General features: G+C 35.1%; 1 protein-coding gene and 1 long non-coding RNA gene across 2 annotated transcripts; one reads left to right on the top strand and one right to left on the bottom strand.

Annotated features, from left to right (window-relative positions):
- Positions 1 to 2,565: 2,565 nt before the first annotated feature.
- On the top strand, positions 2,566 to 7,940 carry LOC146904233 (uncharacterized). The gene is made up of 2 exons (XR_015018481.1): positions 2,566 to 4,023; positions 7,695 to 7,940. It is a non-coding gene; the product is annotated as an uncharacterized LOC146904233 (long non-coding RNA).
- Positions 7,941 to 18,806: 10,866 nt separating this feature from the next.
- Positions 18,807 to 21,422, bottom strand: LOC146904234 (isoliquiritigenin 2'-O-methyltransferase-like). The gene is made up of 4 exons (XM_085728055.1): positions 20,949 to 21,422; positions 19,868 to 20,181; positions 19,712 to 19,776; positions 18,807 to 19,258 (listed from the first exon to the last, which is right to left on the bottom strand). The coding sequence occupies exons 1-4, from the start codon at positions 21,386 to 21,388 to the stop codon at positions 18,962 to 18,964; spliced, it is 1,116 nt and encodes a 371-aa protein (XP_085584181.1). The 5' UTR covers positions 21,389 to 21,422; the 3' UTR covers positions 18,807 to 18,961.
- Positions 21,423 to 23,723: the final 2,301 nt, after the last annotated feature.

Consider the following 23,723-nt stretch of genomic DNA (forward strand, 5'->3'; position numbering starts at 1 on the left):
AGGTTCATACATTAGTAAGATGGTGATTGTTTTCGTATCTTTATTGGTGTTTTTTTTTTTGGTGTTTCACCTATATACGACGTCTTTGTAGTCTTTGATTTACCGATCTCGGTTCATCTTGAGCAGAGTTCTGGTCTTTAATAAATTTTGATGTTAAAAAAAAGGTGAGAAAGTAGATTCCTCTAAAAAAAATTATATACTTTTTCTTTTAAAAAAAAATAACTTTCAACTTTCTTATAAATGTTAAAGAGCCCGCTAAATTTGATTTCGTTGGTAAGCGATCACAAATGAGCCTCCAAGCAAAAACTGATACTTTCAAGGGAACCTGGTTATGCCGTATTAACTCCACTGATGAATCCGCAATATGAATATCTTGTGTTATTAATAAGTCATATACACCACGAACTGAATAACCATCTGACGAGTCTGGAAGCACACCCACTTATCTGAAACATTAGAATGCAAAAAAAACATCAAGAAGTAAAGCCCTACACTCCTCCCACGCCCACAACCTACGTCTCCACCTCCATGCTTCCCCTGGTCGAGACCAAGCGAAAACAAATTAGCCACCGTTGTTCTTAAGATTAATTTTTGATTGTGTGAAACAAACCCTCATAGTGAACAGATAAATTATTAACAAGGTTAATTTTATGTGAAGTTGATTTTTTTCTTCTTAGAATAAATAAATATTCAGTTAATCTTTAAACTATAACTTTATCTCCAATTTTGAGATCCTTCTAAGAAAAATCTCCAATTCAGAGATCAAAATAGAATCGGTGGCATATTCATAAAATAAACAATAGAAAACAATCCACGAAATTCACGACTACGGTCAAATTTTGTATTGTACTACTATATTATAATTTTATTTCTCTATAATTTTCATCCACAATATACTAATATTTATATTATTCAACTCTCAAAAAAAATTATTCAAACCGTGCCACACGTCGAAATGTAACTTCACTAATAGTTTTCAACTCACATGGCTAGTATTTTAAAGAATATATATTATGGCACGCCTTCGTTCTTGAATAATTATTAATATATATTATTTTGGTCTTTCTTTCTAATAAAAAAATCTATAATTGAGAAATTAGTATGTCATCATTTTGTAATTATAATGAACCTTTTGCTTATTAATAATAAAGAACAAACACGAAATTCACGTATACGGTCAGATTTTGTATTATATTAGTATTAGTATATTAATTTTGTTTTTAGTCCAATGTATCAATATTTATATTGTTTAAATAGTCAAATCACATCGAATCGTACCTATTTGCATGCTATTTTTGGTTTAAAGAAACATACATAGTTAAATGAACTTCTAGAAATATACATATTCCCTGTTTAATATATGGAAAATGCTACTTCTCAAGAAAAATAGCTTCAAGAATTTTTCAAGAAATAGTTGGCAAATTTTAATTGGATGATTTATTTGTCCACTTCCTATTTTTCAGCCACACCTCCTTGAATTGTGGCAAATAGTGCATTGTGATTGGCTATTCTTTATTCTTGAAGAATTCTTGATGTTATTTTTCTAGAGATATAGCATTCCTCTTAATATATTAATCTTAATGTTCAAACCGCATACTATTTTTGGTTTAAAGAAACATACCTATTTGCATGATATTTTTGGTTTAAAGAAACATACATAGTTAAATGAACTTCTAGAAATATACATATTCTCTGCTGAATATATTAATCTTAATATTCAAACCGCATACTATTTTTGGTTTAAAGAAACATACCTATTTGCATGATATTTTTGGTTTAAAGAAACATACATAGTTAAATGAACTTCTAGAAATATACATATTCTCTGTTTAATATATTAAGCTTAATGTTATCCACACTTCTGATTAACATTTTTTAAATGAACTTCTAGAATTATACATTTTATTTAGTAGTTCTTTTTTTTTTTTTTTTTGAGGGATTGTTTTAGTAGTTCTAGAAATATACTTTTTCAGGGGAGAAATACACATATTTTTTCTATATTTTCCCGTAGAATAAAAAATACAAAAACTTATAGAAAAATAAACTTTTATATAAGCTTTCAACCCTAGTAAAGTTCGACTTTAATATTCCCGGAATCATTTCAGATAATTTATTGGCCAATCATCATATTCTCTTTCATTAAATGAAATTCATATCGATTTCACTATTTAAAAATGGGTTTCAGAGTTTGATGAGACTTACATGGAAGAATTTCACACAATAATAAAGTGAAGGGTGAAAATAGAATGTTAATATGAGTGTTGTTAGCACTTTTTAAGTTTAATGTGATTTTGAAATTCCGTTAGAAATTTATATTTTTTTTTTTTAAGGAAGAAATTTATAGTAGTTTTTTAGTAACCGGTAAAAAACCCGTGTATTCTTTCGCACGGGTTACGTAATATTGCCGTAATTCTATAAGAAAATAATTAAACCATTAATTTTTTTTGAAGAAATCAAAATGGAATATATTAACACCAACAGACCATCCCACCAGCACAAGGAGTGCTAGAGAGGACATACCAAAGTTACAACAAGAGTTCAAATAACATAATAAAAATAATTAAGTACCACCCAAGCATAATAATGGGTTTTGGCACGAATCATGAAATTGATAAGGGAAATAAACGCAATTTGCTTCACGCCACCAAAAGGAGAGAAGTTTTATATTTTCCAAAAGCTTAAGAGTTGTGTTCTCTTGGCCCTGGAATATTCTGTTGTTTCTTTCCTTCCAGATAACCCAAGAAGTTGCAAACCAAATCATAAACATCAAAGAGCACCGCGATCTTGCATGACCAGAAGCTGAGCCAAACTGAAGGAAGTGATCCTCTGTGTTTGACGGCAAAGCTGTATAAACGTGTAACCAATTCCGAACCAATTGCCAAAGCTGCGCAAAAACACCTCAATTTAAGAATAAATGATCATTAGTCTCCTGCTCACCACACCCACTGACACACAATTGATCCTCATGTTGTATTATACCCCGACGAAATAAATTAACCTTTGTAGGCAACCTATTTCGAAAAAGCCTCCAAGCAAAAATCAAGACCTTAAGAGGGATGTCCTTCCTCCAAAGAAGATCATCAGAAATCAAAGGCAAATCACGGTTGAGGTGTGTGCCGTCCGTGAGAACCCGGTAAGCCCCTCTAACTGTGTAACCTGCCAAGGGATCCGGAATCCAAGTCCAGACATCATCATTTTCAACCTGCAACGAAACAGTTAGTAGTAAAGTCCTACACTTCTTTACTAACTCCTCCTCCCACACCCAAAGCCGTCTTCGCCATCTCCACGCCCCCCTCCCTCGGCCCACCCTAAAGCAAACATTTGAGCCACTGTTACCTCTTTATTATCATATAAATCAAACAAACGACGATAACGATCTCGAAGAGGCACATCACCCACCCACCTATCCAAACAAAACAAGTATTTAATCTGTAACAGCCTGATTTTTCGCTAGATTTATTTTATTATTTATTTTTGTGTGTTATATGTGCTCTTATGTGATTATTTGTCTCTGTGTGTATTTTTGGTCAGGAATTGTAGAATTCGGTGTTAGAAGGGTATTTTAGTCATTTTGGACTCAGGGGTATTTTGGCCATTTTGAGGGCAGGGGTAATTTTCTAATTTTTGTTGTAGGTTAGTTTTACTGCTTAGTGAGAGTTATTATTTTACTAAGTGTTGGAGAGTGGGGTAATTATTTAGTTTACCGTTAAGTGACCGTTAGTGTTGTATTTTACCGTTAAGTGAGTAGTAACATTTTGGGTTAGAATAGAAATGGGTTAGGCCCATTAAAACATTGTGAGTTGAGCCCAATTGAGTAGAGTTTATATAAACACTAGTTGGTAGTGAAATTGGGGTTTTACCATTATTTCATTTCATTTTCACAATTAGAGAGAGATAGAGAGAGAAAGCACAAGAGGAGAAAAAGAGTTTTGAAGAGAAGGATCTAGAGGGAGCTAGAAGAGGCTAGAGAATCAAGGGTTGGAGCTAAAGTGAAGTACTAGCTAGAGATTGTGGAGAATTAAGGTAAGAGGATTAGAATTCAAACATAATCAATAGTTGTAGTTCATCCCTAATTCTTGCTTAAGTTGTTAATTGAGATTTTGTTGTAGAATTTCATGCTTAATTATAATGATATGATTATGTACATGAATTGATTGATAATTGTGTTGTTGTTGTTGGATTTGTATGTCAAAATGGGTATGTATGAACATAGTGTGTTTTTGGTATGAAATTGATGAATTGTGAAGTTGTGGTTGTTGAATTATGAATGGATTCATGTTCAATTGTTGTTGTTGATGATTTGAATCATGTTATTGTTGAATTGATACATTGGGTATCATTAATTATGAATTGGTGATGAGATTTGTTGTGGTGAAAATTGGTTTTGATTAGAGAAGAAAACTTGTTGTTTTGAGAAAATGAATTTTCAAAGGTTTGTATAACTTATTCAAACGCCACGAAACGTGTGAGTTTGATGTGTTGGAGCCTCGGGTTATGCCTCGGATCACTTTTGACATTGAAGGGTTTTAAACATCCGATTTTGGGGCAAAAACGGCATAAACCCGCGGCCGAAACGCGCGAAAACGCACGTTGCGGAGCGCTGCGCCTGAGCTAGGGCGCTAGGCGCCCACACTTAGAGAGCTAGCGCTAGGCGCTACACTCCTGGCGCCAGGCACCCTGCACAGGGCAACGTGCCCGTTGTTCCGTGTTCGGGGGGTCGGGGGCAGTCGTGTAGGGGTTTGTAGCGACCGTTTGAAGGTGTTCTTGTACTGTTTTCACTTACTTTTCAACTGGAACATATTTGGCTTTGTTGAATGTTTGAGTTTTCAAATGGTTTGAAACTTGGATTTGTGTCGTTTCGGCTTTTCGGGAAATGTTGAAAAGTGACTTTTTGTGAACATAAAGGATTGCAAGCTTAGTCTACAAATCATATAGGCTTAGGCAAGGCTTGTAAAGTTGGTGCAATGTCTTAATCAAGTCGTAACTTGTTTGTTTTGGAAAATGAGAATTTTTGTGAAAAGTGATTAAGTGAGACGAACTTCGAGTTTTTCATGAATTCATCGTATTTGGTCGATGAAATGCTTATGTAACCTCTACTGCACATATGTGTGACTTGTGAGGATACATGGCATAGACAATTGAGCTCGTTTACTTGGTTTTGGCTTAGGTGCTCAATTATTTTCAATGTTGTGATTTTTGGAGACAAACTTGGTATAAAATGATTTTTGAGAGCCAATTGCTTATGAACCCTTTATGAATAGATTAATATGATTATGAGATGATGTATGAATGGTTGTTGAGTGATGAATATGATGTTTGTGATCATATGTTCTATTTGTTCCTCTATTTGGATTGTAAGGAATTATGTGGAAATGTGACAACTATATGTTGATTTATGTGGAGATGATTAATGATGTATGTATATGTCAAGTGGTGGTGAATTGTTGTCGATGTATATATACTAATTGAATGGTGATGAACATGTTTATGTTATGTTATTTGTTGAACATGTGAAATGTTGATTGTTGGTGGTGAATATATATGACAATTGTATGTTGCTTGAATTATGGATGTTGTTGGTGATTGTACATATGTTAAGTGGTGGTGAATTGTTGTTGATTGCATGTGTACAAGTATTGGTGACGTTGAGGTGATTATTGTTTGTGTGAACATATGCATTGAGTCGAGTCATATGTTCATGCATTCATGACTGATGGTGGTGGATTTTATATCTAATTGAGGTGATTGCGATGTTTTTGTTGCATCGAAGGTGACGACCTTGAGGTGATTTGGTACCACATGCATCTAGAAGAGTCTAGAGCATTATATGCATTTGAATAATTGATGAGTTGTGTCATAATTGAATATATGACTTGGTGAATTTGTGGATTGGTGAATGTTGTGATTGTGTGGATTGGTGTATATGTACATTGGTGGAATTTGTTGATGATTGTGAATAATTGAATTATACTCTAATTGCATGTCTTATTTGTTTGTGCTTATACACTTGGTGAATCTATTTGATGATAATTAATTTGATAATAATGATGAAGTGAGAGTTGTATATGTATATGCATATGATGTGGTGATTTCCTTGATGATGATGATTACTTGCTTATGACTTTGAAATGATGAATTGTACTTTTGAATTAAGTATGCTAAGTGGAGAATAAGGAGAGTAATCCTTCCATTGATTGATAATTGATGAACTTATGTCGATGATTTGTTTAGAAATTGGATATACTTGCTATGCCATGTTAATAATGTGATAGCTTGAAATGTAAGTGATGGAGGATAATAATCATGTGATGCTAGTATTCTAGGAGGGATGGTTTGTATATGTGATATGTATGATTCCTTGAATGCTATGTTTTCATATGGATTATGATGATGTAATGCTAACCCTCAGTGGTTTACCACCTACCTTTCCGTATGGACGGGTAGATGTGTGAAGAAGATTTCCTTCTTAGACTTGGTTGGGTTTTGATGATAACAAACACATATCACAAAAGAAGAAAAACCATGAAGGCTCAAGTTGAAGAATAAAGATAATGGAACTTAAGCTTCATTGTTATATACTTTGTAAGTATGACTTGTCTTTTGATTTATCATTCTGAACTTATGGAACAACTTAGAATGCTCAGAAAATAATTTCGAATATTTTTCTAAGTCGAATATGAAGCAATGCCTAAATATCTTATAAAAATATATTTGAGCATGGTTTAAATTATTGTAAATCAAATGACCATTGATTTGATTTTTTGAAATTATGTGCAACGACTATATTTATTTTGAGTGGCTGAATATCTCAATTTTATATGACATTGCACAATTGATTTCTATGCATTACGTGATTTCATAATGGCATGGTAAAATTGAGAAACGGCTAGTTTATTTTTAAATTGCATTTCAAACTATTTTTTATGAATAGTTGCAATTTTAAATATGTGTCTATTCATTGGTAACTCTTTTTCAAAAATAGTATTGCTTCATAAACATCATTTTAGTCTCTATAAATTCAATTGAGAATCAACGTAATTGACAACACAACAACTTTCATTATCTCAATTGACATTTTCAATATCACTTGCTTTCAAACTTTCATTTAAATTGTTTGGAAAACTTTGCATACACTTTAACATTTATTCAAAAGTTTTCTGAGCACCAAGTCCATTTGTTAGAGTGATATTGATAAAGATATACAGCCATACATTGTTATTCTTCAATCATTTTGTTGTAAAGTTTCTTGCCATTGTTGGTGAGAATTATTCTTTAAGATAGTGGGATGCTATCTTGTGATTGTTGTAAAAGGTTCTTTGATTCGGGAAGATTCAAAGTCCACCAAAAGTGTTTGGTGTTTGTGTTGTAATCAAGAGAGAGAGTTTCTTTCTTGTGTTTATGTTAGAAAGATTGTTAGGGGGTCTTGGGGTGAGATTGCTTGTAACAAAGATTCTAACATAGTGAATTCCTTCGCGGGGTGTGAAGGGAGTGGACTGACCCTAAGGTTTAGAGGGGAACCACTATAAATTCTTTTGTGTCTTTTCTTCTTCCCTTACTCTTTTATTTTTCCGCATTCATACCTTCATCATTATTTACCGGAAAAATAATCAACAACGCGAAACTCTTAAAAATTGACCAATATTCCTAGAAACCTAATTCACCCCCCCTCTTAGGTTACAATCTGAACTTACAAGATGGAGTGCAGGATGCTTAAACCTTGTGTTGATGTTGCCGAGGAGCGGAGTTCCTCTTTTTATGTGCAAGTGTCTAGATTAGGGCTCTGATCTAGGGTAGTTCTTGCACGTTGGATTTCTATTTGATTATGTAGTTTTTGTGTTGAGACATTATTATGTTGAAATTTGAGATCATGTATTTATTATCATGAGATTTGGATTATATATGTGTTCCGCTGCTATGTGATGTAACATGATCTTTTTGCATGTATGGTTTAATTTGGAAGACGTAGCATCTATTTCTAGAATATATTTGTATATTCGCGCGTTTTACCGCTTAATAGAAGTAGGGTGTTACATAATCCATTTCCAACTTTTAGCTGGACATTGTCAGCATACCAATTGTCCAACACCGACCCTAAACCGTCACGGATATTTATTATCTCCCTCCACCACACTGATCCATCGCAACCACCTGGCACGCGCCCTCCCTCTATACCGTATCTAGCGGCTAGAAGATGGAACCACAACCCCTCTTTATCTCTCACCTGCCGCCAACACCACTTCCCCAACAAAGCTAAATTAAACTCCCTAAGTCTCCTTACCCCCAAACCACCAACCTCCTTATGCAAACAAATAGTGTCCCAATCAATCCACGAAATTTTCCTATTATCCTCACTTTCCCCCCAAAAAAAACGAATAAAAAGAGAATTGATAAAGGAGATGATACCTGAGGGAGCTTTGAAGAAGGAAAGAGCGTAGAAAGGGAGCGAAGTCAGGACAGACTTTAGGAGGACCACACGACCACCAAAAGATACGTACTTACTCTTCCAACTTGACAGACGAGATTTGATATGGTTCACAACCGGTTCCCAAAAATTCAACCGACGAGAGTCACCGCCCACAGGAAGGCCAAGATACATTAAAGACAGGGCTGACACCCGACAATTTAAAACAGTCGCCGCTTCAAGTAACCAAGAACGACTAACATTAACACCAACCAGCTCACTCTTCTGAAAATTTACTTTCAAACCCGACATAGCCTCAAATAAATACAAAACAACCCGCATAGCTCTGACATTCGCCCAACTTTTATTCCCCACAATTAAAGTGTCATCAGCAAACTGAAGATGAGAGACAGTGAAGACTCTCTCACGCCCCACCTTGTAACCAGTAAAAAGATTATGATCCACCAAAGACTCCATCATCATATGAAAACCCTCTCCGCCACCAGGAATAAAAAAGGCGATAGGGGATCTCCTTGACGTAACCCACGAGCCAAAGAGAACTCTTCTGTAGGAGAACCATTAACAAGAACCGCCGCCGTTGCAGTTGTGACACATTCTTTCATCCACTTTCTCTACAGGACTGGAAAAGACATTTTACAGAGAACATCATCTAAATAAATCCATTCCACCGAGTCGTAGGCCTTCTCAAAATTAACCTTAAAAAGCAAGAGATCTCTATTTAATTTTTTGGCTTCATCAACCACCTCATTGGCAACTAAAATACCGTCAAGAATTTGTCTGCCTTTCACAAAAGCAGACTGAGAATCCGATACAACACTACCAATAACACCTTTCAAACGGTTAGCTAGCAGTTTAGCGAGCACCTTATACAAGCTTCCCACCAGTGAAATAGGGCGATAATCATTTAACCGTTGCGGACAATCTTTCTTCGGAATAAGAGTGATAAAAGTACTATTAATCCCTTTCAACAACTTCCCATTACGATGAAAATCTAACAGAAAACGCATGAGATCATCCTTCATATCAACCCAGAAGTCCTTGATAAAACCAAAATTGACACCATCCGGACCTGGGCACTTGTAACCATCACAATCCCAAACCGCAGCTTTCACTTCCTCCACACTGAAAGGACGAATGAGATCTGCCCCCTCCCTATAAGATAACTGACGAAAAGAAAGATCCATAGGCCGGGGGCGTACAATGGTAGTGGCTTTGAAGTGGTTCGAAAATGATTAAACACCGCTGTCCTAACATTATAAACACCTTCCACTGAGACCCCATCCACATCAAGGATAGAAATATTATTAGCACGCCGTCTACTTGACATGGTACCATGAAAGAATTTAGAATTAGCATCCCCTTCCCGAATCCAATTCAGCCGAGACTGTTGCCAACAAATACTAGAATGCATCCAAGATAAAGAATGCAACTCGGAAGAAAGACCATGTAAATCCTTTACTTCCTCCTCCGTCAAAGAGTAAAGCTCCCCTTTTTCATCTAAAGCAGAAATGCGATTTTTTATCTTTAAAATTTTGCCCGGAATATTATGAGTATGTTCCTGATGCCACTCCCGAAGAGCCACCTTAATCATCTTAATTTTTTCCTTCATCACATAACCTCCCCATCCCTCCACTTGGAACGACCTCCATTTTGAGCTAACAAAATTTTTGTAACCCGGAACATCCTTCCAACACTTCAGCATACGAAACGTTTCGGACCCCAGTTTTGTTCATCAACGGATAAAACCAAAGCACAATGATCTGATAGCCCACGTAACTGAGCCAGTTGAAGATTATTCGGCCAAGTCAAACACCACTTTTCAGATAACAAAAATCTATCAATGCGACTCATGGACCGACCATCTCCCCGATACCAAGTAAACCGACACCGAATGAGGGGAAGATCAACAAAGACATTATCATCAATAAAACTATTAAAAAAGGAAGTACCCTGCAATCGAGACACTAAGGATATGTTTTTTCGTTCCTCTTCCTTCCGCACAACATTAAAGTCCCCACAAACACAAATATTACAACCAGCAAAATGAGCCAACCTGTTAGATAAGTTCCCCCACAACACATGCTGGCTCCCCGCATCACAAGGAGCATACACATTAAAGAGAACAAAATTTTCATTCGACTTCAAAAATCTACCACTCACCACCAACACATGATCAAAAGACGACGAAAAAATAATATCAACCTCCTCACAGTTCCACAAAATGAGTAACCCCCCAGAAGCTCCTACCGAAGGTCGATAAGAGTAACCATAAGAAGAGCTCCCCCACACCGAGGAACACAAGAAAGCATCAACATTTTCCATTTTAGTTTCTTGAAGGCATAAAATAAATGGATTTTTTTCTCCCACCAATTTTCTGACCTCCCTCCTTTTTTCATGACCTCCCAACCCCCTAATATTCCACGATATGATCTTCATCGATAACCACCAACATCCAACACCCCAACCCCTCACACCACCGTCACCTACTCCCGCCCCACGCCCTTATCGTCCTTCACAACACCCTCACCAACTGACCCTCCTCCTCCGCACACACTCCTCCTCCCTCGGTGAGATAAAACATTAAACATATTAGCTTTATCACCATTAAATTTAATACCGATCGACTTACCGATACCCCAAACATCATCCACCGCAACCTGTTCGTTACCATGCAACACTACATAATTTTTCCATTCATTAGTAACTGAAGCCTCAGAAGTGTTGGTCTCATTACTATCTTCCTGCACCAAACTATTCACATCATTATCTGCAATTCGATGCTTTCGAACCTGATGTTTCAACTCATGAAGAGCTGCCTTTCTATCCATAACAGGCAACCTAGCAACCTTTTTTAGACACCCCCTGGATGTCGTAACACACCATCTAATTTCTTCTTAGTTATCTGACCATCTTTATTTTTACTCTGCTGGCCTTGACTGATAGATGGTTTTTTCTTGGACTTCTTCCTTGATGCAAAAATGGCTTCACCATGATTAACATCCCCTAACCACTCCAAACTCCACGGACCCGCGACCATAGGCCGCTCACGACTAGGCGGACAAGAAGTAGTACGTATACTTGGCTTTCTTTTAACAACAGCCCCATCATCTCCTCTCTGCCCAATAAAGTTTACCTTCCCACTAGGCACCGAACCGTCATCATTAATAATAGAATTTCCATTTCCGGCTTCAGCAGTTTTGTTTATCTCATCACATTGAAAAGGAATAGTAGCTGCCATCAAATTGTTATCATCAACATCACGTGAAACATGACATAATGGTGGTGTAACATTTAGATCCTCATCTTTGTCCATGGCTTGAAAATGCTGCTGCACACCCATAGTAGCTTTAGGAACAACAATTTGCTCATCACTTTGACATGAAGACCGCTCCTTCTCCATGAATTCCTTTGAAATATCATTCACCAAATTTTCCACCAAATCACCATCCCTCCCGTCATTGTTCTCTATTAAATTGACATTTTTCTCCACATTATCATTTGCGTCAATAACGGATTCTTCTTCAAATAAACAAACATCCTCACCGATAGAAAAACCCCATTCCTCCACTATTTTAATATTCACCAATTCCTCATCAATCAACACATCTGTCGCGGAATGAATAATATCCAAAGAAGATGTAGCTATTAAAATCCGAGCATAATCCAATCTATCTCTATCGACCGTGCTTAAATCCACCCTCATGACACGGCCAAAATCAAAAACACAAAGTCTAAAAAAATTATCATTCCAAGCTTGCAACGGAATTCCATACAGGCGAATCCATGCACCACGCTCAAATTTAACACTATCTTTTTCCCATGGCATAGTGGAAGAGAAAAAAGAATTAAAAAATTCAGCTGCACCTGATAAAATAGAATTAAATCATTAATATTGTCGAATGTCTAAAGATATTAAATTTATATTATCAATATTAATCCCCGTGAGCTTATCTCAGTTGGTAGGGATATTGCATATTTTATGCAGGGGCCGGGGTTCGAACCCCGGACACCCCACTTCTCACATTTAAAATGTGAGCTCTAGCCACTAGGCTACTTGATCCAAAAACCCAAAACAAAAAAAATATCAATATTAATGTAATGTTTTTATTAATTATTTTTATCTTATATATACAAAAATTTGTGAAATAGTTGAATTGTGTCAATTGTAGATTTTTTTTATTTATATATGCGAAAACAAAATTTTATGTACATATATAAGAAACTCGATGTGATAAAATTTTGAAAACTCATGACTATTTTTAAAATATCAAAATTAATGTAGTGCTTCTATTAAATAACTTTTTATTTTATATGCAAAACATTGTTCAATGTTTTTAGCTCACTCGTTGCTGATTTTACGTGTTTATATCAATAAAAACAAATTTTATATTCATATATGAGAAAATAGATATGATAAAATATTGGAAACTCATGACTATTTTAAAAATATAAACATTAATGTAGTGTTTCTGTTAAATAACTTTTTATTTTATATGCAAAATATTGTTCAATGTTTGCATCAAACCCATTTTTTATTTATACAAAATTACTTTTTTTTTGAACAAGCAAAAATGAATTATATTAACACCATCACCGTAATTGTTGCAGCACAAGGTGTGCCATAACAATCACGGAAAAGAACACGATCTAGTTAGAGTTATAAAACAATCAGCCAATACCCAGACATAAGAGCGGGTTTGACCACCAATTATGAGTACCGAAACTAAAGACAACATTACAAGCTTTCAACCACCACAAAGAATATGATTTTACTTTATCTAACATATGCGGTAGAGAGCTCTGTTTATTCCTGAATAACCTGTCATTCCTATTATTCCACAAAACCCAAACATACAGGAGCCATAGAAGGTGAAAAAATGAGCGTCGTGATTTCAAACCACCAGCATAATGAATAAAATGCAAGAAATGGTCTGAAATAACCAGAGATTCGGCCCCTACAACACAGAGCCATGCCCGCACCAAAGGCCACAGCGCACCAAAATATGGATAAGACAGAAACAGATGATTCAAATCCTCAACATGCCCACACCCAGCTATACAAAATCGTGCCTCCATAGAGTTAATCCCACGGCTTGCCAAATTTTCCTTAGTAGGTAACCGGTCCCTCAGCAGTCGCCAAGCGAAGATAGAGACTTTTAGAGGTACATGTTTATGCCAGATTAACTCCAAATTTTGATGTAAAAGGGGTTGTTCCTGCGATGTCAACAAGTCGTACACACCATGGACCGTGTACCCACCAGTAACCAAAGCCACCTGTCAGAAGAAGAATCTTGCAATGTAACTGTGAGTAATAGATCCCTACACCCCTCTACCAACTCTTCCTCCCAAGCCCACAAACGGCGACGCCACTGCCACGTCCCCTCCTCCAACCTCCAAACTCATCAAAAACATATTCCTAACTGTGACCACTTTGTTGACAGCTAAATCATATAGCCGTCTAAAACGCTCACACAACGGGACATTACCACACCAACAATCACGCCAAAAATCAGTATCAGCTCCGTCCCCCACCTGTCTCCTAACACACGACGCAAACCACCCTTCCCCACCCTCGCGTATCCCATCTCTAATCCTCACTATCTCCCGCCACCAAGAAGAACAACTTTGGCCCCCATCCGCCAAACCTCCGTTCTCCACTCCATACCTAGCCACAAACACCTTCCGCCACAACTCATCTCTCTACTAACAACCTCCAACACCATTTTCCCAACAAAGTAGTGTCAAAATCCCTCAACCTCCGAACACCCATCCCACCGTACTCCTTCCTCAAACATATTTTATTCCAACCTATCCAAGATATTTTTCTTTTGTCCTCACTGCCCCCCAAAAAAATTTATTTAACAAAGATTCAATGGAAGAGATTATACCTGACAGAGCTTTGAAAAAGGAAAGTGCATAGACAGGAAGTGCAGTCAGGACAGATTTGTGAAGGATCAAACGGCCACCAAAAGAAAGGAACCGACTATGCCAACCAGACAATCTAGTTTTAATTCGATTAACAACAGGCTCCCAAAATAAGAACCGGCGTGGATCGCCTCCTATCGGAAGACCCAAATAGAGAAACGACGCTTTAACCACTTTGCCACCTAACACAGAAGCCGCTTTAGACAACCAAGAAGCATTGATATTGACCCCAACCAGCGAGCTTTTATGGAAATTTACTTTCAGGCCTGACAGAGCCTCAAACAAAACAAGGCCAGCCCTCATTGCACGAACATTAGCCCAACTTTTGTTTCCAATTAAGAGATCAACAAACTGTAAGTGTGACACCACCACTGAATTTGCGCCACCCACCTTGTACTCTGTGAAGGTATCTGTTTCAACCAAGGCTTTCATCACTACATTCAAGCCTTCTATTGCTAATAAAAACAAAAAAGGAGAAAGAGGGTCACCTTGACGAAGACCCCGTTCAAGATGAAACTCATCAGTAGGACTGCCATTCACTAACACTGAAGCAGTAGCGGTACATACACACTCTTTGATCCATTTTCTCCATAAAGTCGGAAAAGACATGCTACTCATAACCTCATCAAGATACCCCCATTCAATAGAATCATACGCCTTTTCAAAATTACTTTTATTTTAATCTTTAAGAAATAAATTCTTAATTGGGTTTGAAAAAGAAGACATAGAAACAAACTCTTCTTAATTGGCTTTGGAAAGAGAAGACCTTTATGATTTTTCATGTTTTATTTATAATTTTTGGGAGTATAGCACGAGCGACAAAATACATCACGAGCGTTTCCCGAAATAATAGCAACCGTTAAATCAAGGACTTCTCAGAATACATGGGCAATTGGGGAGGAATAAGTGCTGATATAGTTACCTTTTGTGACATCGTGATATTGTGGTGAGTTTAATTTTCGGGAGAATAAGCATTTTCCTTTAGGAAGGTATAAGTGGAAAGAAGCTATGCACACGTCATTCGGGAAAATTTCGCTATAACTTTTGTGGAGAGATTTAGCATTATTCATACATATATTACTCTTTTTCGGACTCCACTTTGGTGCCATTAATGGCACCAATGGCACCAAATCATTGCATCTCCACCACACACACACACATCACACACACATCCCCACACACATCCACACACATCAACGACCAGGATTGGTTCTATGGCACAAATGGCACCATTGCTATGGCACTGAAGTATTTTCCCCCTTTTTCGGAGCTTTGAAATAAAAAATGTGAAGTCGTGATAACTACTCAACACTGAATCCTTATTTATCCTTATTTATTAATTGGGTTTGTCTAACATGTGCAATATTGCACATGTTAAGAAAACTAAATGTAGTAACTTTTCATTGAAAAACACAAATTATTATTAAAAAGTTGTCTATTTAATATAGAATACACAAGTTCCAAAACAAACTTACCATTTTAAATTTCTTAACATATGCAAATTTGCACATGATAGAAAAACCCTTATTAATTTTATTATGTCTGCAGCAACTTAACCTAATATTTTTCCTCCAATTTGATATATTAGGTTAGCAGTAATTTAACCTAACAAATTCCATCTAAAAAATACATCGCACCAATTTCATTCCTATCCTCTTGCCTTTTTTTTTTGGTCAATATTTTGTACACTTATTTAATACTAAAAAAATGCATCGCACAATTTCATGCCTTTATTTTTTTGACAATATTTTGTACTCTTATTTAATACTTAAAAAAATTCATCGCACCAATTTCATTCCTTTTTTTTTACATTATTTTGTACACTTATTTAATACTAAAAAAATGCATCGCACCAATTTCATTCCTATCCTATTGCTTTTTTTTTGACAATATTTTGTACACTTATCCTTATTTATTAATTTTATTAGGTTTGCACCAATTTAACCTAATAATTTCCCGCTAAAATGCTGCATTAGGTTAGCAGCAATTTAACCTAACAAATTCCATCTAAAATGCAGCGCACCAATTTAACCAAACAAATTTCCTCTAAAATGCAGCAATCCCTAATATTTCTCCTCACTGATGAGTTTTTCATTCATATCCTGTTGTGTCATCGTTTGTATATATCTATTGTTTCTGTAGACTTTTTTTTTTGACAAGTTGTTGTACACTATTTAATATGTTTACAAACATATTACCCAAATTTCCATGTAAACTCGGCTACCCTAATCTCCATGCAAACTCGGCTATATATAGCAAACCCTAAACCGTGTTTTCTTGGTTAAAAGATTTCAAACAATAATATGGTATGTCTGTTAATGATTTTTATTTGTAAATTTGAATCATTCTAAATCAAATATGCTTATATATGTGTATGTACAAACGACCTTATTTAATATGTCTAACCCGGGTAACGCCGGGTCTCTAACCTAGTTAGTAAGTACTAAGGCAATCTCTTCTTAAAAGAGTCTCTACCAATAATGCCTTAATATGTCTAACCCGGGTAACGCCGGGTCTCTAACCTAGTTAGTAAGTACTAAGGCAATCTCTTCTTAAAAGAGTCTCTACCAATAATGCCTAGGATTGGCTCCCACAGAAAATACCTAGAATAAGGACAAGTAAGCTATCTGTGGTACATGATAGAAAAATAAGAGGTTGCCTCCAAGAAAGAATCTTCCAAATTTATTCGGTAAAACTTATTTTTTTTAAGAGCAATGTTGTTTCTCTCGATATGATACGTCCCAAATTGCTAGCGAAAATTCATTCTCCAATCAAATTTCTTCCTGTCTACAAATCAAGGGAGGTGGTGGGGCATAATTTTGGCAGATATTGAGTGAATATTTGCTCGTGAAATTATCGGGACAACAGTTGTCGTGATACATAACATTATTGTATATGAATTGATGCAAATTCAAAGAATGTTTCTTTGGAGAGGCGGGAGAATGTTTGCCTTGCTAAGGAGGATGAAGGGTTTGGGGTAAAAAAAAATTACGGTTGTTCAATTTGACATTTATAAGTAAATGATTGTGGCGATTCTTACGGACTCAAGGCCGTTTGGAAGGAGTTATTAGTTCATTGATATGGTTTGGAGTAAAAAACATTCTTTGTCCAGATGCAATAAATTGTGAAAGGCTTGATTCCTTATGGTGGTGAGACTTGTGCTCCATTTTGAATTTGGATAATCAATATACAAAGGCTTGATTCCGGAAATTAATAGCGAGAGGATAATGTTTTAGGCTGGTCTTGGAGTTGGAGCTTGAGCAAAATTTAGATTCTGCAGAATAAAATTTTGTAATAGAGTTGTAGCGGTTGCTATCATCATTTAGAGGTGGCTCTGAGCAAGGACACGAGGGGCAGACGCCCATGACATTATTTATCAGAGGCACCAAAATTATTATTTTACTTAACCGTTACCACTGTAGTCTGTATACTTATATATATTTTTTTAACTTGCTTTAATTAATTCTATTGAAAATACATTTTTAGTGAACACCGATTACGAATGGTTCTTTTGCAAGAAAAAAAAGAAAGAAGAGAAAAACATTCGAATAATTAAAAGGAGAAACATTTATTGATTGGCCCATGACACTAAATCTTAGGAACAACCATGTTCAGTGTGCAGCCTCCTGTGCAGGATAGGTGCAGTAGGCTGCTAGATTTTGGGGCAGTTTTCTCCGTTAAATCTTGCTATATTGTGTTGTCTACCATGTGTTTCACTACAGATTTTGATGAAGGTTTTGTGGTAGCTGTCAAGCAATTGTGGATCACAGTTGTACCGTAAAAAATCGATGCATTTAGATGGTGTTTCCTATAAGATAGACTCTCAAAAAGAGTAGAATTATGGAGAAGAGGAGTAACCAGAGACGGTATCAACAATGTTGTGTGGTGTTTTTCTTATATTGAATCCACTAGTCATTTATTTGCATCTTGTTCAAAGACTTCGAGGCGTGGGATTTGATTTTCAAATCGATGGATGTTGAGCTCGTTGGGCGGAGCTCCGACATGGCGAGTAATTTCCTTCTTTTCAACAATGTGCATAAAGGTCTGAACGGAAAAAAAAAAAAAAAAAAAAAAAAAAAAAAAAAGGTATCTCATCTCATGTGGTTGACAACATGTTGGTGCTTATGGTTGGAGTGGAATGATTGAAGTTCTTTTTAACAAAAAAAAAAAAGTAACTAATGTTGGTGTTTTGGTGGTCGTTGATCAAATTAAACACCTTATCTAGAAATGGTTCATATGTAAGGATGGTGGTAACAAAAATAGTCTTTTCAAATTGATGGATGAATCCACTTGTTTATTTTGAATGTATTTAATTCGTGATACTTTATAAAAGGTTTCGAGTATCCTTGTACTCGCTCTAATTAAAAAAAAATTAAAAAAATGATTTTTATTTTTGCAATTATGTTTATTTGATTGATTGATTCTCTTATTCACAACAAAGATGATCTAGAGTAGCTCATTGAGAAAAAAAGATCAATTTCATAAATTGATAAATTAAGAGGAATTGACAAACACTTATTAATTGAGTTTGCAAACATGTTCCAATAATTGTTTCCAAACATGTATATATCAATCCCCCATATTAAAATAGAAATTGCTACAAATATGATTTAATTATTTGTAAAGTTCCATCACTCCAATGATAGAGAAAGCAAGACAAACAACTTGAATCTTAGAAAATCCAGATCGTTTTCCCAAACTCTCATATTCCTTCACACTTCTTTCCATTCCACCAGCTGTGACAAACATCATGTTATCAGCAATTGAAAGCCATCTAGATACATTTGTTGGTTCTAGATCTTCTGGTTGCAAGGGCTCCATAAGAATGAGCTTTCCATTTGGTGGCAAAGCTTTGTAACAATTGCTAAACATTTTTATGCACTTTTCATCTGACCAATTATGGCTGACAGCCTAGAGCAATAAAATATAATCCAAGGATACAAAAATAATGTTAAGAACTATCATATAGATAATCAATGATGTAATCACAAATTCTTCAGTTTTTAATTTTTGGTCTTTTTGTTTAAAAAAAATCATAAATTATAACCTAAGAATTAATACATCCATATTAGTTTTAATAAATGAGTATTTTAACAACATATATCTAATGATACATATAACAAATTTTTAGGTATCTCTTAACATATTCCTTTTAAAATATTAGAGGGTGTATTCTAACAAATATCATTAGAAGCTGTTAGATTACACCTATTTATTTTTTAGAATGTTTTAACAACGCACACTGTATTTAACCACAACTTAGTTTTTTTTATCCACACGATTTAGTTATAACTCGCTAAAACACTTATATGTAAAAACTAAAACTAGTGGGTATAGATCAGCAAATCCCATACACACACATACCTTGATCATTATGACATCTCCTTGTGGAACACTTTCAAACATATTTCCTCCAACATATTCAATGCCTAAATGAAATTTGGAAATTTTCAATTAATAATATTGTAAATTAAACTGGTTATTGTATATACAAAAATTATCACATGAGAAATGGATTACCTGGACAAGGTGGTGTATTTTCAATTACTTGTGGAAGGTCAAAATTAATTGCCTTTATTGATGGGTATTTAGAGATAATCATTTTGAGACTTTGTCCAGTTCCACCCCCTACATCAACCAAAGTTGATATTCCCTCAAATCCTTGGTATTTTTCAAGGATTCTTTTCATGTGAGTTGTGCATGTATCCGTCATTGATTTGTTAAATATTTCATTTATCTGTGGATCTTTCTTAAAGTATTCAAACATTGTTATTCCATGAACTTTTTTGAACAGGTCCCCTTCTGGATCAATAATTGCTTCTTTAAAATTCAACCTACACATTATAAAAATATTTTTTTACATATATCAACAAGCTATTAGCAGGTAATATTTTTTTCTTTAAAAGAAAAACATGTCGTCAAGAATTCAAGGCTAAAAAACAAGGTCATGGTGTCATGTTGTGTATAATAAATTATGGGATCAAATCACCCATATTCAAACTTAGCGGCTACAATAACTAATATCATTAGGTGAGATATATACAAAATAATCATCCTGTCTGTTGAATTCAAAACTTTTATAAAGCATATCAAACTTATAAAATTTCATGGAGTAGGTCACAAATTATTTGACACTCCATTGTAATGATTTTGTTAAAGAGTCTCGCATCGGATCAAAGATGGCTCGGACATGAGTTTATAAGTGGAGGTAATCCTCACCTCACAAGTCGGTTTCGTGGGGTTGTGTTAGAACAACCATGATTTCTAAAATCCGTTGGACCATCTAATATTAGGTTTCTGCTATCGGGTCGCCTACAATTTATATTCACGATTTCTAAGAGATTTATGTCGCCAGTATTTAAATAAGTAAATATTTCTCATTATATCTATAACATACCTACAAATATTCAATTTTTTAAAATATTTCTCACAAAAATAATAGTTCAAGGTCAGAATTATTTTTTAAAGATTTCTTACATGAGCTGTATCTTTTTTTCTTTTTGTTTTGAAGAATTATGCTTTCATACATGGGCTTATTATTAACTACTATATATCGTAAATTGACTACATCAATCAAGGTATAGAAATTAGAAATACTTACCACACCATTGACAAAGCAGGGTGAGACAAAAATGATGTGAATGAGCCCAAATAAGAATCACCATTTTCATACTTGACAAAATATTTACCAGATGGTGTGATCCCATAAACTCTCACTATGCTACCATCATCATTGGTCCGAGTAGAAACAGACAGAAGAGAGTAGCTTGCAAGCAATCGAAACATACGATCGAGCCTATTCGGCAAATCAGAGTGTTGAGTTGGTAACTTTGAAGCAATTTCAAAGGATGACATGAATCCATCATTATGTGAACTTTCCTTAGCAATGATATCAAATAAATTGAGTTCAATTGCAGCGTTAAGAACCGCAGGAAACACCATATTGGCACCAAGTACCATAGCAGAGAGTGTATCATTGTCATCTATTTGTGGGGTGTGAGATTTCAACACATGATTCTCTTTATCATTGGTATAGGACATGTTTTTTTGTTTTCGTGATCCTTTGATGGTGTGTGCTTGCTTTCATCAAGTGTTGTTTTTTATAGCCAGATTTGATTTGATTTGTTTTGTTTGGTGCTTGTGTGTCACTATTTCATTTGGTGGGGTTTTATAAATTCTTTAACAATTCAATTACTCTGACCCGTTACTTAAATATATAATACTAGACCAATGACCCGTGCTACCGCACGGGTCGTACCACATAGAAGTTAATCGAATCAATGAAAATAATGTAATCATACATTGGCGATAGAAGTTTTATATCATACAGACAAAAAATCAACTGGTAACATACATTACAAAAAGTTTTGAACATTAACCATCAAGATACATTACGAAAGACTTCGCCATAAACAACATTTGAGGACGTATCAATGCTCTCTCCATCTCCATCAACGATTAGTATTTTCAAACCCTATCTTGAAGTGACCATGGAAATTGCAACGTACAACTGACCATGCTAGAACACAGGACTCGGCAAATAAATTCCAACATTTTTAAGTGATTGCAACCATTTCTAAGTTTTTCTATTAAAAATAATTCTTATTAAAACAATTACTACCTATTTATTGCAGCCATAAAAGCAATTAATGCAAATTAAATGTATTTTTTTAAGAAAGTTTTTTGTTAATATCATCATTGCAGTTATGAATGCTTTCAATACGTAGTAATTGGCAGAGGAATTAGTGCATACTGCATAAAAGCAATTAAAAACAATTCTTATTCGAAGAAAGTTTTTCTATTAAAAATAATAGCAATTCCTACCTATTTATTGCAGTCATAAAAGCAATTAGTGCAAATTAAATGTATTTTTCTAAGAAAGTTTTTTGTAAAGGAATTATAGCTAGGTATATTCACTCGCCTGCTTTTAATGTGAATGACTATAGTATTCTATTGGTAGTAATTCATATTTATTGCAGACATAAAAGCAATTAGTGCAAATTAAATGTATTTTTCTAAGAAAGTTTTTTGTTAATATCACCATTGCAGTCATGAATGCTTTCAATACGTAGTAATTGACAGAGCAATTAGTGCATACTGCATAAAAGTTTTCAATTGCAATCAACTACGATTTCATCAATTTTTTTGTGATGCAATATATTTTTTGCCACTAAACATAAAATTAAAGTTGCTACGGCACGAAAAAGAGAGCAAACTAAACTGGAAAGACAATAACATAAACCGCATTACATACTTTTTTTGCCTTTTTTTACCTATGCAAAGCTGATAATATTTGAAAATAAAAACTAAATTATTCTTTCTTTCAAAGAAAAACTTAAACTATTACTAATAAAAAACTCCAGTCATGTGTTTATCAACGCTTGGATACGATAACATATTTTTTGTCCATGACGCACTTGCACTTGAAAATCAACACGTCTCCGCCCTCAATACCATTGGCAGCACAAAAACTCGTCCAACCTTTTCCGAACATCACATTTGGTATGGGGTCGTCTGTATATTTGAGTCTCACATGAATTATATTGTCATAAGGTCAGCATAACATGACGTAATCTTGATGTTTCACTCTAAGGAATTTGCCAAAAGTATCACGTAGTTCCTAAAAGAAAAAAGAAAAAAAAACTGTTAATGACAGACAAAAATCGTTTATTATAGCATATATCTAGTTGAATAGCAACAAAAAAACAATAAACAACCTTCGGTGATTTCGTCGATCCATATCCAACGATAGGAACTTCAAAGGTACAATAACATGATGCTGCCACACTCATGGAATGATATGGTGGATAATCAGCTAGTGTAATGTTATGAGCAAAAACAAAGATTTGAAATCTACTTCCACCAAGGTACTGGAAAGCAATAATCTTACTTCCACTAAACTCGTAGAATAATCGCAATGCACTCCAACCATCTGTCAACAACGGCCAACAAACTGATTTGTTGAACATGACGTTATGAGTATTACCATCACAATCTAGCAAGTGTCATTTCTCCGGTAGCTCGTAGAAATATTCAGCAATGAAGAATGGTTGCAGTTCTCCGACATCGTAGAAGTTAGGCAGAAAAAGTTTATGGAATAAGTTTACGGAATCCATTCATCTTATTTAAATAGAAAAAGATTAAATCATCAAGTGAAACAAACCTGATTTTGTACATGCACTGTGAAGAATGAAAATTTAACTTTAATGGTAAAATTTGGGGGAAATTTCACCTTAAAACGCATATCTTCCTATCACTCTATTTCGGATAGCATTAAGATTTAAAAGACGATAAAATTTGATAAACGCATATCTTCCTATAACTTTAGTGGTAACATTTGGGGGAAACTTCACCTTTAGCAGTCGTTAAGAGTTTC

The sequence above is a fragment of the Medicago sativa genome, chromosome 7, assembly GCF_051527215.1.
Source record: "Medicago sativa cultivar Bolivia chromosome 7, Bolivia_mono, whole genome shotgun sequence".
Taxonomy (NCBI): domain Eukaryota; kingdom Viridiplantae; phylum Streptophyta; class Magnoliopsida; order Fabales; family Fabaceae; genus Medicago; species Medicago sativa.